Raw genomic sequence first — 18,138 nt, 5'->3', positions numbered from 1 at the left:
ATTTCCCATTCTGTTACTGCTTTTAACTTAGTTTCTCCTACCTATCTCGGAACCCAGCTTAATAATTGTATTTAATCCACTCCGCATCAAGTGTTAAAATAATAAAAAAAAAAATCACACAGGAAACACATTTTATTATATAGGTAAACTAAAATGACATTTACAATCTACAATTACTTCCACGGTGCCTTCTTTTCTTCTTACCTTCCTTACCTAGTTGGTCTCTGACTATGTGTTTTTACAACACCAACTATGATTCTATGATGCTGTATCCAAAGTGGAACACCATACACAGAGCAATAGCACAAATTAATAACAATTAATAAGAGGTAATTCTTTGGCATTTTAGTTTCATTTACCAGGAAATGACTGAGGCAGGTATTTATGAAGTAAATCTCAGTGATGAAGAGTACACTCTTCCATTATTCTAGTGATATCACTCTATAGCAAGTAAACAGTTTCAAACACATTTTTAAATACTGAGAAACACCTGGGGGGGGATTATGTTTGGAAGCAAGTTCAACGGTATGTAAATTTTAGTCTGACACAGGCATCAATCTAAGTGAAAGACACTGACCTTCTTCACTTTTTACTAGTTTTGCAACAATGGTGATTAGTTCATTGCCAGAGGGAAAGAAGAATTCAAAATTTTTGCTTCAGCACCCCTTTTAACAGTCTGGAACCTAACCTGAAACATGTTTTATCATTTATGGTATTAGTGCTACCTTCAGCCCTTTTATCCCCTTTCGTGCTTTACCTTTTCCCTGTTCCATAACAACACATTGCTGTGGTAAACCTTTCAAATCTTCAAATCTTTCATTGACTTTTTCCAGATGTGAGAGTGATTTAAATATGTGGAAATAACCATCAACACCAACCAACATTCATCTATGTATACACTTACGTATGTGTATCTGATTATTCCTGAACACTAACATTTTCAAGCCTTTAAATCTAAAATTGCAACTCAGTATCTGGAAGTTTTATACATACACACAAGCATGCATGCTGAATAACGATGAATTTTCTAACCCACTCTGACACTCAAGAGTCAGAATGTCTCACCAAACAATCCATTTTATCATCAAATATTAACATGGGTATCTAGTTGTAGATACAAACATTCAAAATTAGAATATTAGGCATTAGTCTGGCTTTAGAGCCTTCATCAAGAAGAATTTGATTGAATGTGTGCAACAGAAGTAGACTAAAATTTCAAAACGGAACCCAGTCAGAATATTTGCAATACAAACCATTTACAAAATGTGTACAGGTATGAGAAGTCTAATTTTCAGGACTATAAACACAAGCTGATGCAGAATTTTGAATATCTAACAGAGAGCATAGCAGTGCCAAGAAAGGAAGTGCTGCAGTGTACAGTTATGCCTACTGGAAATAAATTGCGTCCTTAGAAAAGCTCTTTCTAGTAAGTGTTCTCTCGCACGCTAGAAGTTCATTTCCCTGACAGATGTCACAAAGATAGTATTTAATGATATTTGAATATTGCATTTCTAGCAAACATCTGTGTTACATATAGTCAACAAAACTGCACACAGTTTATTTTCTCTCTCACTTTCAGGGTCTTTTCTGAAGCCACTCAAGCACTTTATAACATAAACTGTAATAAATTGTATATAGTAAAGAGAGTCAGCAACAAAATGTAGGTTACAGAAAAGCACAGAACAAAGTAACAAAATGCAAGGAAGCAAAAAGCCTACTTATTTTTTAAAGTTCATGGCTCTTTATCACACCTCATATACCTTAATATCCCTTATACTCTACATAATAAATTCTTTGTATTTGAAGTACTTCTAAAGTAGCAATAAAGAACATTTCTATCTATAGGTTTAGAGTGATATTTTGAAATCGTTATAGGAAATATTTAACTGCTCTTTAACAGTTTAATTAAAGAACAGTGAAAGATGAAATGGATATCATGACAAATCCACAATAGTCTTACCATGTGAGTGCTGGTTGTCATTAGCTGAGGATAGGAAGAGAAGCAAGTAGCAAAAAGAAAAAAAAAGCACACAAATAAAATAGACCAAAATATCAATGGGTAAAATAAATAAAACCAAAAGTTCTTAAAATTTGCATTCATGTGACTGCAAAGCAAGTAGAGATAGACCATTTTAAGCTGCCATATGTCAAAAATAATTAAATTACTTAAGAGCTTTTTTTAGTTTATGATCATTCATAACTACTCTACCAAAAGTCTTTGATATGTCAATCAGATATTCATCAGATGCATGTTAAGTACAAAACAGAAAAGTTACTGTGCAAATTCTGAAGGAATACTTGGAATTTAAGATACATATTTCTCCTAAATTCTATCTAGTCCTATGCCTCTCTACATACACAGAATTCCTATTGCATAGTTCAGACTTTGCTAAACAGATAACCCATCTATCTCACCATAACTCATAACACAGTTATCATCTGTGCTGGAAACCTTGAAGAAAAAACCTAAAACTATGTTCATAGCACAATTGACATTGAAAAAACTACCTTTGATTGACTGATCAAATCCAACACTAACCTGTCCATTGCTGGTCACAATTGTGTTGTCAAACAATAAATAGGCACCAAAGAAAAATACCACAGCATCAAACACTCCTAGGAATGTCCAATAAATAAATGCACGCCAGCGCAGCAAAGCATTCTTGGCAACATCTCTGTGTAAAATAAGACATATGCATTCATTATCAGCACGTTCAAAAATCCTAGACAAATGATGTCACTTATACAGCTTTTTGAAGGAAAAACAATTAAGAGATTGCATGCAAAACCACCACATTTCCACACGACAACTGTCTACCACTTCACATCCAAATCCTTCCTGAATATCTCCTCTCTGTTCTTTTTTTTTTTTTAAATGTAATTTTTACTAAACCCTTTTAACTGCTGCCTGTAATTCTACTTATTTCAACTGTATGCTAAATTCCCCTGTGCTGCACCCATTTACTTTTCAATCTTTTTTACAGAAGGTATCTGTTTGCTGTGCATGTGATGATACACTGTAGATTTTAAATGGTAACACTAGAGGTCTCTGGAGACTTTGCTTTATTTCCCATGGGGTGCTCTTATGCTGAATACTGTAACAAATCAAAACATTAATTTTACGTGGAACATGTGAAACAAGGATTTTGCAGCTGAGTTGAAGCTTCAGGTCAAACTGGATTTCTTGAATGTCTTCTCACCAAAAAATACAGGTTGTGGTCAACAATAGAACTGTCCACTAGCATGCACTTTATTATTACAGAAACATTTAAATATTACAACTTTATTTCTTCCCCACAGAATGAGTATATATCAACTTTGCATATATCACAAAACACATCAGAGTAAATCAGAACAGTTAAATGAAAACCCTGAATTACAGAAACATTTACTCCCAACCAATACTTTCACCATATGTACTTTAAAGACTGTCTGATGACCACATGAAGTCATTTCTACCCACAGATTACCAATACACAGTGCAAAACCATATGTGGCTAATGATAACCTCATCTGGCCCAGAACAAAAACCTAAACGTTTTTGACCAAATAATCTCTGCTAGCTTTCAAAACCCAAAAAGGTCTTCTGAATGACCATTTCTAAACAAACAGTGAAAATATAGAAAAGAAAATAAAAATCCCTGTGTGTGTGTGTGTTGGGTTTTAACAGTAATATCTTATATTCCCCTTCAATTTCATAGGTAAAACCGTATCACTGCATTGATTAACCTTTGGGCATCTAATATTACCTCTCAAAAGTGCTTTCCTTTTGACTATCTACTGTTACCACTCTCTGAAATGCACTTGGGTTTGCAGCTACAAGAATCAAAACTGGGCACTGTTCCTAATTTAGATGGCCCCATGCAGTTAATTGGTAAGTACTGTATTTCAAGTGGTTAAGAATATAAACCAGTCATAACTTCAACACACAAGTCAGTCAACAATACACAGAGGACAATGTTGGACACCACACAAGACACATCCTATGATACAACACTCTACCCACTCAGTCCTCTTTTTTTTTCAGAATAAAATATGTATATAGAAGAAACAGTATGTTTTCTCTTTTTAAAATACTTCTGTTCCCCATGGCTGGAGGAAACAGTACTAAAATAAATCATATTTTGATTTGTAGAACAGCAAGTTCTATTTTGCTTTTACTCACTAATGTAGCAAGTGAACGGTGTGGATTGCAGTATGCAAATATACATGTAAAACCAGATGTACTTATTGTAGTTTATAGGCTGTGCATGTAGTCTCCAACCCTTCTGTTGCAGTGTATCTGATGTTCTACTGCGACCTTATACAGAAAGCCCGAGGACCTTCGTCATAACAGAGATAGATTCCACAACTGAACAGTCAAACTTTAGGGCACAATATATTAGTTTTACCTGTATAGTGAAGGCTCTCTCTTGAGTGTGTCTGCACTGACATGTTGTTCCATTAGACCATACAAGAGGATAGGAAGGGAAGTGAAGCTGATATTATACAGTGTTAGATACGCAGTATCATATAAAGTCTGTAGATGGAAAAGAATTAAATCGGCTAGTTTTAATTTTTAAACATGATCCACTGCATGACACTAGATTTACAATGAATGAATCAATTTCTTCAGAAAAAAACAAAACTATACCCCTTCACAATGGAGGCAAATATCCTTGAACAGCTGCTAACTGATAAAAGACACAACTCTGCACTTGTACCCCATTCTTCTGGAGGACAAATGGTCAACTAAAAGATCAATTTAACAGACCGGTCCACATATCAGCCCCTCCTATTGTTTCAACTGTAAGACCAACTCCAAACTACCCAAACTGAAAAACAGCAGATTCCTGTAGAGCCAGAAATTCCTCTCTGGCACATCCACCCTCCCCTTTTATTGCCTCCATGTCTATATGACACAGAGATGTGCAGGGAAGAAGGAGTACTCCGGAGGTTCTACAGCTGTGGGTGACTGCAATACGGTGTACATAAAGAAACATCCCAACATGTTTTTGATTCTTCTTCCCATTGAACTACGTTCCATGTAGGTATCATCATTGTAACTAGCACTCAAACTTAACACATCACCCCATAAAAAGAGTTGTTTATCGGTGATCATTTATGCCATAAAAATTGCTGTCAAAAGCCCCTTTTTGATTCAGAATTACATTAAGCCCTTAAAAGAACAGGGAATTTTACAACTAAATTTTTATCAACACATGCTTTCATATCTAAATCCTAACAATGACTGATAAAAACTTACAAAGTTTTCAATAGTCATTTGAAATCAAAACCAAGACAGACTAAAAAAAATAGTTCTGTTGTTTTTACTCCTCCTGAAGCTTTCTTTTGAGACATTCCATAAATTCAAAGCAACACTACTATTTTCTCCCAATTAAATTCTGCTCTTGTCCAATTTAATCCTGAAAACTTAATCCTCCTTTTGTCTAAGTCCAGTCATTAATTCCTCTGTTTTTTGCTCCCTCATTCAGAAGAAAGAAGAGGTAGCTTTTTCTACACAAATTAGACAAAAGCAAAGGGGAAAATTAAATAAACAAAAATTTAGAAAGAAGAATACTGGATCCTCTCCTGAATGATTGCACTTTTCTGGTGAGCAGCAGTTCACATATCCTCTATCTTTCTGTGTTTATTTTTCCTTCTCAACTAATTGAATGCTGCTATTTGTCTGAAGTTTGCAACTCAGGCCTGCACACCCATTATTTCCCCATTTTCCTTCTGAACTCTAAAGGTGAACAACTAGTTCAATTACTTACCTTTCAGGATTGCCTCCATCCATGTTCAATAAGCTTAAACCTAACAGACATTTCACTCTGCATTGCTACTTCCAAATTATTGTTTCCTGCATTCTTTGACTTTGAAAATAACATTGCTTTTAAGAGAACTTGTAAAATTTATTTCTGTAACTTAACTGCAATTGCCACTGAAAACCATATGAACCAAAAGCAATGCTGCTCTTTTTACAACGTGTAAACTAACATAGACACTTTCTCAGCTGAACAGGTGCAGTGTTAAAGGACCCATTTAAAAAAAAAAAAAAAGCCAAAGAGAAAATGCAGCAGTGAGGGAAAAAGAACAACTAACCTGTTGTGAAAATCCACAGAAGAACTGATATAAAAACTGAGGAAAAATGAAGCAAACATTCTGAAAGACAAAGTGACACAGTCGTCAAGTGAAATACAAGCACTAATTGATATGCTGTACAATGCTATAGCTATGTATATCACAGTTTCAAAACACCACTAATAGTAAACATTGCAGGAACAGTAGGAAGAACTGCATACATTAAACATCGACATTCTCATCTTACAGTAGCACTGTTAAGAAAAATACTTATTGTATTTTGAAAGCAAACTTAAAGGTACAGTTTCAAAATTCAAGGGCAATCGATTTTGCGATCCAGGAGCACAGCTCAGTTAAGGCAAGGCAAATCAGGTACAAGCCACAGTAGAACACAAACTGATAAGCAAGCATAGATACTCTGGTTCCCAGCAAAGTAATCTTAAGATGTTTCTAGCTCTGACCCAAAACTTCATCCTCTGCTAACTATACCTATAGCCAAACACTAAGACCTTGACTTTTCTTCTGAAGGTTCCCCAGTTCAAGAGAGACAGGGAGTTACTGGAGAGAGCCCAGCGGAGGGCTACAAAGACGATTAGGGGGCTGGAGCATCTCTCATATGAAGAAAGGCTGAGAGCCCTGGGGCTCTTTAGCCTGGAGAAGAGAAGACTGAGAAGGGACCTTATCAATGCTTATATATATCTAGAGGGCAGGTGTCAAGAGGATGGGGCCAGACTCTTTTCAGTGGTGCCCAGCAACAGGACAAGGGGCAACGGGCACAAACTGGAGCACAGGAAGTTCCACTTGAACATGAGGAGGATGATCTTCACTCTGAGGGTGGCAGATCACTGGAACAGGCTGCCCAGGGGTGTTGCGGAGTCTCCTTCCCCGGAGATATTCAAAACCCATCTGGACACGTTCCTGTGTGACCTGCTCTAGGCTAACCTGCTTTGGCAGGGGAGTTGGACTAGATGATCTCCAGAGGTCCTTTCCAACTCTGACCATTCTGTGATTATATGATCTTCCATTGCTTACTGAAAGAACTTTGATTGGATACCAACGTTTAGACATAACAAAACTGTCTTAACAAGGGGATTCACATTATAAACTTTTTCCTCCTACACTATCCTAATGAATTTAGAAACTAATGTAAATGAAATTATGCTAAGTTCTCAAATACTATTCCCAACTTGATTTAAAAGGCCACTGCAGAGAGAACCCAGAAGGTACTGAAAATAAGTAGAACAGTCTGAATTTGTAAGAGAAAAAAAAAAGAAGACAAGGCAAATTTTGCTTTTAAACCTACCATAGATTACAGAATATATCTATGTAAAAGCTACTTCACTTCATGGTCTGGATAAAAACAATAATCCCATTTCAGCTTTGCATCTGGCACTCAGCAAAATCTCTTTATGGAATTGTTGCTTTTTTGTACCATTGACTGCGCAAACTGTATATAGTTAGATATTACCATGTAAGTTTTTGAGACTTAATTAGAATAAACATCCTCCTACCTTATAAAAGAAGTATTGCACAAGTTCAGATATCCTAACATAATAAAAATGCCCGTGAACAAGCAACATTTTTTTCAAATGTTTAAATTTAGGTATTGCATAGTCACTGTTTCTTGCTGCTTGACGACCTTCTTTGCCAATGATTCCTTTAAAAAAAAGTGATGAAGCTGTTTAATAACTGAAGAAGTATTTCAAAGTCACAATTATTTGAAAAATTATATAATAATGCTATGACACTGATCTAATAAGATATCACCACTGTATCTCATAAAATTCCTGGGGCAAATTCACTGAAAGTTGTCTATATAACATATAACCTGATTCTTTGAGACTGCCCGTTTTTAAGAAGTAAATGGTTTTTTGTCATTTCACTTGAATTCATATTCTAAAAAGCACACTTACCTATACCAACATGTGCTTCTAGAATCATACTGACATCATTTGCTCCATCACCAATTGCCAATGTGATAGGATGCTCCTTTGATAACTTAATCAATTTTACAATCTGGAAAAAAATAGCGTTAAAACCTCTTCTTTTTAACGGTTTGCATGAGTGTACAGTTAATTAAAAATGACCAACAGCTGAAATTCTGTGAAGAGACACAAAAACGTTACTACCCAGTGCAACTACTATGCACAAAGATCACAGTCGCTTCTTCACATCAGAAGTAATTGTTCCAAATATAAAATAACATTTTTCAAATACTTCCAAACTATTTTGAGTGATAGACAGAAAGAAGAGCTGAAGAAAGGAAGATGTTGTTAAGATTGCTTAATGCTGTGTAAGTGCATTAATAACGTAAAAGGGTTTCAGAGTGTACAACTTCAAAGAAATCCTGAAACTAAAGACTGAAAGATTCTGCTTTCTGCGCTGAAATGTTTTCTTACTATTTAAGAAAAGACAGTAGGACTCTCTATATATCCAAACACTATTGACATGGAAACTGTCAAAAAATTTGACTTCAAATCCCTCCATCATAAATGATCACCTCTGTAAATTTAGTACTGAGTCAGCTGCAACTAAAAACTTCTACAAACTTCCAAACAGTTAAAAGTGCTGGCTAAATACATTTGTTAAAATCAATAAGGGCTACCATGCTGTACCTGAGCACTGAGAAAAAGGCACGACAGTTTGAAAGGGAAAAAGTGTATATTCCAATGTTTATTTCCTTTAAAAGTTCTTTAGCTATATCGAGATGTTTCAGTAAGGTAAGGATGTATTTTTACTTGATACAAACTAGTATACAACAGTCAAGAAGAATTTTTAAATTATAATCCACACGTTTTTCTACCTGGATTCTTCTTTCTTGGCTTCCCACTTATGTTAAAAATATAGAAGAAATATCACTCTACAGTAATAAATAATGCAAGTTCTTGTAGTATCAACAGATAGCAGACTATTCAAAGCTTGTTAGGTTAAAAAGAAATCAATTAGTTCAGTTCATTAAATATGTTCATTTATCAGCATGTACCAACCATAAAATTTGCTCAATGTGTACATAAATCAAATTCAGGCGCACAGCTGGGTACCATTTTAGAACACCATTATCTAAATTGCTTGCCAGTAGAAATTTTCCCATCTCCCCTTTTTTTTTTTTGCTTTTTCCATTTCAGAAGATACAAAAGTGAACAGTAACATTTTAAGTTATCCTAAGTCATACAGAATATTAACTTCCAATATTTACATATGTGCACAGCCAACAAACAATTACGAAATTAATACAAACCTGTGCTTTTTGGAGAGGTGCCATTCGACAGCATAACACTGCACTGCAGTTCCTGCAAATTTCAAGAAAGAGCTCTCTGTAGTTAGCAGAGCTCCCATCTTGTCTTGGTTTCATTATTAATGATAACGCGGCTCCATCAATAATTAAACCATAATCTTGCATATCAGTTGAAAGTCTGTTCAGGGATAAAACAAACTAACAGTCACTGTGAAATTCTCACACATACTTTTAAATTTGGCAACAGTTTTTTTGTGAAAATTCATTAATGAAAAAATAAGGTGTATGGAACTGCAAAATTAATATACTTCTAAAGGAAATTCCTTGTATAGGACTGCTATTTATGACATTTTAAAATTGTAGATTATGTTGAAAATATTCAGTGCTTCACCAGTCCAAAGACAGAAATCTGATACGTCAATGACTTCACCAGTCAGTATGAGTGCATAATTAATGACCTTTCAGTTTGGTTTGAAAGGGCTCCAAGAACTGCAGTGAGGTAAATCGAGTTGCAGAAATAGAGTTAATTTTGTGGCACATTCCATAATGAGAAAAAAAATTAAAGGGAAAGGCCTTTAGTACTCTTAAATCTACTTTGATGAGGAAAATAATATTTTTTTTTCCCCAAGGGTCTATATTTAAGGAAGTAAACCATGCTTTGAAAGAAATGCCTGAGAGACTTGTTAGCCTGGACAGATAAGGTCACTGTCTACATTTACAGTATGTTGCGTTTAGTGTGGTGGCTAAGTTCAATACCTAATCAGTTATCTACAATATTACAATATATTATTTTTTAAAAAAATATATATATATATAAAAATCTATTACCAGTATACCTGTAATAACTGAGGCATTCCTAGAAGAGCAACGGTGGTAACGTGAAGCACAGCTTACCACAATAGCATACGTCGAACAATGGGGGAGGATGGGCCACTCTACAAGAGCAGTTTTCCGTGGCATCTAAACTAGTTATTTCAGAGCATCCTTGCATTTGCCTGCATTACACAGTAGCCTCAGGCTCCAGCTCAAGAGTGAGTGTTGTATAAACATACACTAAGGTTTATTTGTGCTCTAGTTTCAGTGCTCCAAGGTTATACTACAGTGTGTGGGTTTCACCAGGACCAACACTTGTGAGGAAACTTCAATATTTTAAGCATCTCCATCTTCAGTACTAGAACACCAGCTATTTTTGACAAATAATATCAAGTACTGTAAACTATATGTAATAGCAGGTCACAGATATTTTCATCCCTTTGTTAACACTGGCACAAAAAGGGCAGTGGCATTAGTACACAATGATATCAACCAAAAATGCATTGCTATTATGAAGTTCAGGCAATATACTGAATGTTTGATGTATTACAGTGAAAGATTTTCAGCCTGAGTTTGAATATCCAGGAAGGATCCTGCTATTACTATCTTCGCATTCTCTGACCCTGGAGCCAAAGAAAAAATTCTGATGAGTCTTAACGTCTAGAAAATTGGCATTGCACAAAAAGTTAAACAAGCACGTTTAAACATATCTTGTAAGACCTGTGGGACTTAAGCTAAATGTGGTACAGATGACACAGAGAAATATGATTTATTTAGCTGAATATACAAATGTTCTTGATCAGACCAATGGCATTTGAAGTGCAAGGAGAGCCAAGAAAAATGCTCTGGCCCAGAGTTTCAAGCTGTAAGGGTAAGTGTTATAGAAACTCTCTGCTAAAATAATACCACAAATGCTTGTTAGCTTGTTTTTCCTTTACTAGAAACTTACTACAAATGCATATAAAATGTACTCACTAGCTGGTTCCATATTAAAAAGAAAACCAAATCAGATATGTACTATTAAGTCCAGAAGACCAGTAACAACTTTTCTTAAGATAAAAATGTTTTACATTCCAAATTCTTAGGTTTTTACAGTGGAAAAAAAAAAAAGAGCAAGTAATGTGTAACAGCTATGAAGCTTCAAATAAGTAGCCTAATTTACTACCTGTATGAGGCATAATTTACATTATACCCGTTTTTCGCTTTTTAACGCCATTTTCTGTCTTATCCCATGTTACGTTTCTCTTCTGTACACACGACATCTATCCTTCTGTGGATATTCAAAATACACAGAAGTCAATGATTTCTCTATAATTTATGTTACTTCAAGTATTTTTATGCACAACAGAAGACTTCGTACTACACTGTCGCCTGTCTCCCGTCTGTAAATGTAGAATAATCTTGCCTAGAAAAAGGGCTGCACATTGTTGCTCTCTGTGGCCTTGGTCTTATCAAGAAAGTCACATCACATACTAACTCTGATTACAGGAACATATCATATCTGCTTCCTTTTTAAAAGTTAGAAACAGTATCTTGCTTTACAACAATTTTTTCCAAGAATAAGTATTTTCGCAGTGGAAAAACATATAATTACAACGTCAGTTGTGATTTTTCTTTTAATCGCTAAAGCAGTACAAGAAATGACATAAAGAACCATGACTATGAAAATCTAAACTTATGTGGAACAAGGTATTACTTAATTGCCATACAATAATTCACACTTTAACAACAGAAACTGAAACATAGTATGCCGCTGCTCTTAGGATAATCAAGCAATCATTTGTTTATGAAACGCACAGAAGCCCATTCCTGGCTCAAAAATTCAACTTTTTCCTTACCCTGAGAAAGTATCCCTGGTTAAGCTGCCATTGTGTCTTAGGACAGTTTTGCTTAGGTCAAAAAGCACATCGTGCAAACTCTGTTCCTCAATTTTCTTTGTGGTTAGCTCAAGTATTTGTGTATTTCTCCGGAAAAGTTTGCAAGCATAGCAAGTAGCTGCAGCGGTCTCCATTTTGTCTCCCGTCAGAACCCAAACTTTAATTCCAGCTTTCTGGAGTGCTTCAATAGTGTCAGCAGCTTTTTCTTGTAGTCTGTGGAAGTCAATTGACAACACACATTGACAGGTTGCTTGGAAATAAGAAATTCAGAGGTCCTTATTGACAGATTTCCATAACCAAATGAAAAATTTCAATAAAGTTATCAGGCCTAAGAATTTTCCCCAATGTGTGAATCTAAAGATGTTTAGGCAAGTAGTACATTATAAATAATTACTTTTGACACTTTCAAAGTACTCAAAGTTCCACCTTTCAGTTATACAGTCTAAAAGACAAGATGCATCATTCCCCAGACAAGTACTTCCATTGAAACATTTTCAGTGTTTTCAGCTAATGACATCAAACAGTGAAGAACTCCTGAGTTATTAAAGTTACTTCTCAGTTTTAACACACCATTTTTGACTTTTAAGATCTAAAGATTCTTTCTTCATTTCCTCAATACCCATTTTGTAGTTCTTTCCTACAACATTTTTTCCTACAATTTGTTCCATAAGGTATTACATGAACTGCATGTAAGTGAATCACAGAATCATAAAATCATTGAGGTTGGAAAAGACCTTTAAGATCATCAGATCCAACTATTAACCTAACACTACCAAGCCCACCACTAAACCATGTCCCTTAGTGCCACAGCTACATGCCTCTCAAATACCTCCACGGATGGTGACTCCACCACTTCCCTGGGCAGCCTCTTCCAATGCCTGACAACCCTTTCAGTAAAGAAATTCTTCCTAATGTCCCATCTAAACCTCCCCTGGTGCAACTTGAGGCCATTTTTTTTTCATCCTATCGCCTCTTACGTGGAAGAATAGACTGACACCCACCTCACTGCAACCTCCTTTCAGGTAGTTGTAAGGTCTCCCCTCAGCCTCCTCTTCTCCAGACTAAACAACCTTAGTTCCCTCAGCCGCTCCTCACAAGACCTGTTCTCCAGACCCCTCACCAGCTCCGTTGCCCTTCTCTGGACATGCTCCAGCACCTCAATGTCTTTCTTGCAGTGAGGGGCCCAAAACCGCACACAGGATTCGAGATGCGGCCTCACCAGTGCCGAGTACAGGGACACCTTCATCTCCCTACTCCTGCTGGCCACACTATGTCTGATACAGGCCAGGAGGCTGTTGGCCGCCTTGGCCACCTGGGCGCACTGCTGGCTCATGTTCAGCCGGCTGTCGAACAGCACCCCCAGGTCCTTTTCCGTCGGGCAGCTTTCCAGCCACTCCTCCCCAAGCCTGTAGCGCTGCATGGAGTTGTCGTTGCAAGACCCGGCACTTGGCCTTTTTAAGCCTCATACAATTGTCCTTGGCCTATTGATCCAGCCTGTCCAGATATCTCTGAAGAGCCTTCCTACCCTCAACAGATCAACACTCCTACCCTACTGGGTGTCATCTACAATCTTACTGAGGGTGCACTCAATCCCCTTGTCCAGATCATTGATAAAGAGATTAAGCAGAACTCGCCCCCATACTGAGCCCTGGGGAACACCACTTGTGACCAGCCGCCAACTGGATTCAACTCCATTCACCACCACTCTTTGGGCCCGGTCATCCAGCCAGTTTTTTACCCAGTAAAGCATACGCCCATCCAGGCCATGAGCCACTAGTTTCTCCAGCAGAACACTGTGGGAAATGGTGTCAAATGCTTCACTAAAGTCCAGGTAAACAACATCCACAGCCTTTCCCTCATTCACTAAGCAGGTCATCTTGTCATAGAAGGAGATCAGGTTAGTCAAGCAGGACCTGCCTTTCATAAACCCACGCTGACTGGGCCTGATCACGTGGTAGCCCTGTACATGCCACATGATGGCACTCAAGGTAATCTGGTCCGTAATCTTCCCTGGCACTGAGGTCAGACTGACAGCCCTGTAGTTCCTCCGAATCCTCCTTCCAGCCCTTCTTGTAGATGGGCATCACATTCACTAACTTCTGGTCAACTGGGGCCTCCCTGTTAGCCAGGACTGCTGGTAAGTGATTGAAAGTAGCTTGGTGAGCACTTTTGCCAGCTTCCTCAGGATCCTTGGGCGGATCCCATCCATCTCCACAGACTTGCATGTGTCTAAGTGGTGTAGCAGGTTGCTAACCATTTCCCCTTGGATTATGGGGGCTTTATTCTGCTCCCTGTCCCTGTGTTCCAGCTCAGGGAGCTGGTAGCCAGAGAACAACTGGTCTCACTATTAAAGACTGAGGCAAAGAAGCCACCAAGTATCTCAGCCTTTTCCTCATCCTTTGTCACTATGTTTGCAGCCACATCCCAAAAAGGATGGAGATTCTCCTTAGCCCTCCTTTTGTTGCTAATGTATTTATAGAAACCTTTTTTATCATCTTTAATGGCAGTAGCCAGATTAAGTGCCAGTTGGGCTTTGGCCCTTCCAATTTTCTCCCTGCATAACCTCACCATATCCTTGTAGTCCTCCTTAGCAGCCTGCCCCTTCTTCCAAAGGTCATAAATTCTCCGTTTTTTCCCCCGAATTCCAGCCAAAGCTCTCTGTTCAGCCAGGCCGGTGGTCTTCCCTGCTGGCTCATCTTCTAGCACAGGGGATAGCCTGCTCCTGCACCTTCAAGATTTCCTTCTTGAAAAATGTCCAGTCTTCCTGGACTCTTTTGTCCTTCAGGACTGCCTCCCAAGGCACTCTGTCAACCAGCCTCCTAAAACAGGCCAAAGTCTGCCCTCCAGAACTCCAAGGTAGCAGTTCTGCTAACTCCCTCTCCTTACTTCTCCAAGAACCGAAAACTCTATCATTTCATGATCACTATGCCCAAGACGGCCTCCTACCATTGCAACACCCAGAAGTCCTTCTCTGGTCACAAACAACAGGTCCAGCAGGGCACCCTCCTTAGTTGGCTCACTCATCAGCTATGCCAGAACATTACCTTCCACACACTCCAGGAACCTCCTGGACTGTTTCCTCTCTGCTGTATTGTATTTCCAGCAGACACCTGGTCAGTTGAAGTTCCCCACAAGAACAAGTGCTAGCGATCGGGAGTCTTCTCCCAGCTGCTTCTAGAATATTTCATCTACCTCTTCATCCTGGGTGGTCTATAACAGACTCCTAGCATGATGTCTGCCTTATTTGCCTTCCTCCTGATTCTTGCCCATAAACACTCAACCCCACCGTCACTGTCATTAAGCCCTAGACAATCAAAACACTCCGTAACATACAGAGCTACCCCACTGCCTCTCCTTCCTTGCCTCTCCCTTCTGGAGAGTTTATAGCCACCTACTGCAGCACTCCAGTTGTGCAGGTCATCCCACGTTTCCATGATGGCAACTACGTCATCGTTTTCCCACTGCACAATGGCTTCTAGCTCTTCCTGTTTGTTGCCCATGCTGCATGTGTTGGTGTAGATGCACTTCAGTTGGGTTATTGATCCTGCCACTTTTTTACGGGGAGACACCCTAATTCCTATGTGACTGTTCTCAGGCACTTCCATGGTGGCTAACACACCAATAACCCTTGCATCTTTGCTACCACATGGGTCTCCATCTCCTACTCCACCAAGACGGCAGACCGAAGGACGTCGCTAGCACACCATCAACTCAAAACATTGGTGTACCACCCCCAGGCGACTCTCCAGTGAGCCTGGTTTTATCCTTTGCCCTCTTCGAATCTAGTTGAAAGTTCTTTCAAGGAGCCCTGCTAGCTCCTGTGCAAAGATCTTTTCCCTCCTTTGCGACAGGCATACTCTGTCTGTCGCCAGCAGGCATGATGTCATGTAAACCGACCCATGATCAAAAACCCCAAAATTCTGCCTGTGACACCAGGCTCAGAACCAGGTATTGATTTGCTGGCTCTTCCTGTTTATTCCCTTGTCACTCCCTGGAACTGGAAGGATAAAGGAGAACACTACTTGTGCTCCTGACCCCTTAACCAGTCATCCCAAGGCCCTGAAGTCTCTCTTGATTGTCCTTGGACTTCTTGTTGCAACTTCATCGCTGCCATCCTGAAAAATCAATAACGGATAGTAATCTGAGGTCATACCAGGGTAGGAAGCTTTCTCTTCACATCTATAACCCAGGCCCCAGGGAGGCAGCAGCCTTCCCTAAGATGTGGGTCCAGTTGGCATATTGGGTCCTCTGTTCCCCACAGAAGGAAGTCTCCTATGACAATGACCTGTCTTTTTTTTCTCTACAGAAGCAGTTTTGACGCAAGGTGTAGGCAAATTTAGCCTTGGTGACACCTCCGAGCTAGATGAACAATCATCCTCATCATTGTTCAGTTCCACTTGCAGAACCTCATACCTATTATGCAAGGGCAGATGCTTTTGAGCAATGGCTTGAATATACCGATTCTTGTACACTTAACTGTTGTTACTAGCTTACTAAATTATAAAGTTACCATGTGTAACTTTAGTCAGCTAAGGGTATGGAATTGATTCAGATACAGGGTTTCTCAAACAAATCTCTAATCCAGAAAAAGAGTTACAAGAGTCTTCAGCTACTTTGGTAACACCTTAAACATAAGAAACTAAGAATGGACTAACCGATCTTCAACAGCTGTAGCACCAAGTAAAATAAAATCTCTTTCTATCTTCTCATACACTTCTGCCAATTTCTTTTCCCGGTCCTGGAGGGCCAACTTTGCATTCTGAAGCAGCTTCTGTGCACTGCTATATTCTTCTGCTGACAGCTTTTTATATGCAACGCACAATGTTCGCAACCCCTCCTAAAGAATGCAATTAAAAGAAACAAAATACCTATTAGAAAACTATTCTTAGACTTCTTGCTGCTGGTTATGCTGGAATATTTGAAAAGTTGGAATGATTTTACTATTAACATGAAAAGTCCCACTTTTTTAGTGAAATTAGTATAGTACAGACTAGTACAGTATAGTATAGACTAGAACATAGGTCAGCTTGAATCTGTGCTGCCCTGGAAGAAGTTACAAGCTGAGGGACAAACCTCCAGAAGAGAAACAGCTCAGCGACCCCACTGGATATATGAAGTTACCAGGGAAAGGACAGTCAAGGTAAAGGTTTCCTTCCCGATGTGTATAATGAAGCAGGATGAGTCAGAATAAATAACAATAATATAAATAGTAGCTCTGCGGAGTCTAATTTTGATGCTGCGTTGCAGCAGAGACAGGGACAGGGACAAAACATCAGAGCATTGAAGTGAAAATCAAACCATGCCATTTCAGTCAAGTGAAAACCAGAATTTAGCTGTGGGTGTTTCAGATTGATTCAGACTTTTGGACTGTGTGATGAATAAGAAAGGGATCACATATATATATAGAGAGAGACTATGTAAGGTGGGAAAAAGCTGCTATAACACAGAAAGGAAGTTTTGCCACCTCAAATATACTGCCTCATACAACATCATTTAACTGGCACTTTATCTTCATAAACTTTAATACAGTAGGTCTTTGTATAGTTACTTATTGCCAATCCAAGAAGAACTGTTAAAAAAACCTCCCTGACTCTTGCTATTGATAAGGGCAGGTGCCAAGTGGCTGCCTGCATCTTCTTTCAGAAGCTTCTGTATGTAGAAGCCAGCTCTATTTCCAATTACCCAGGATGAAGAAAGAGCTGTTGGTCTGCATTTCTCTCGACAGACATTAGATAAATATGATATGCAAACACTTCTTTCAGTTTCAGTAGCCTCCTTCACTTGTAATTATTAGTCTGCTGTTTCATATAGTAAAGCCTAGCAAAGCAGTTTGACAAAGTTTTGAAGTTTCTCTTCAAAACAAAAGCAGGTAACACTGTATGTATTTTTTCACATACATGTAATAATACTTTGTTTTCAGTTTGAGTACTGCATGCCAGCAAATTTTATCCTATTTGTAAGACTGATGGTCATATTCCATTGCAATAAGTTCCGCATATTTTTGGACACAGCAAAATTCAGTATTTTACAATTCCAAATACTACCTTTTAGGTAAAACCAAGCTCTGTATTTCTTTTAAAGGTGATCAGGCAGTTCATAGCTGCAAGCATTTTAGCAAGCAAAAAATATAAGGATAAGGATGATCACGGC

The 18,138-nt window shown here is 38.4% G+C and overlaps 1 protein-coding gene across 1 annotated transcript in view; it reads right to left on the bottom strand.

The window, feature by feature from the left end:
- The window catches only part of ATP11A (ATPase phospholipid transporting 11A), an 85,479-nt gene that overhangs the window by 13,053 nt on the left and 54,288 nt on the right, over positions 1 to 18,138 (bottom strand). Inside the window, exons 19-27 of the mRNA XM_086481730.1 lie at positions 16,644 to 16,825; positions 11,950 to 12,201; positions 9,302 to 9,476; positions 7,977 to 8,079; positions 7,575 to 7,720; positions 6,085 to 6,144; positions 4,392 to 4,519; positions 2,540 to 2,675; positions 1,961 to 1,984 (exon numbers count right to left, since the gene is read on the bottom strand). Coding sequence (XP_086337856.1) covers positions 1,961 to 1,984; positions 2,540 to 2,675; positions 4,392 to 4,519; positions 6,085 to 6,144; positions 7,575 to 7,720; positions 7,977 to 8,079; positions 9,302 to 9,476; positions 11,950 to 12,201; positions 16,644 to 16,825 — 1,206 coding nt within the window. The remainder of the gene's footprint in view (positions 1 to 1,960; positions 1,985 to 2,539; positions 2,676 to 4,391; positions 4,520 to 6,084; positions 6,145 to 7,574; positions 7,721 to 7,976; positions 8,080 to 9,301; positions 9,477 to 11,949; positions 12,202 to 16,643; positions 16,826 to 18,138) is intronic.

Source organism: Leptosomus discolor, chromosome 1 (assembly GCF_034619465.1).
Source record: "Leptosomus discolor isolate bLepDis1 chromosome 1, bLepDis1.hap2, whole genome shotgun sequence".
NCBI classification, from domain to species: Eukaryota; Metazoa; Chordata; class Aves; order Leptosomiformes; family Leptosomidae; genus Leptosomus; species Leptosomus discolor.
The sequence above is the reverse complement of the archived record's forward strand: the minus strand, read 5'-3'. Positions and strand labels throughout refer to the sequence as shown.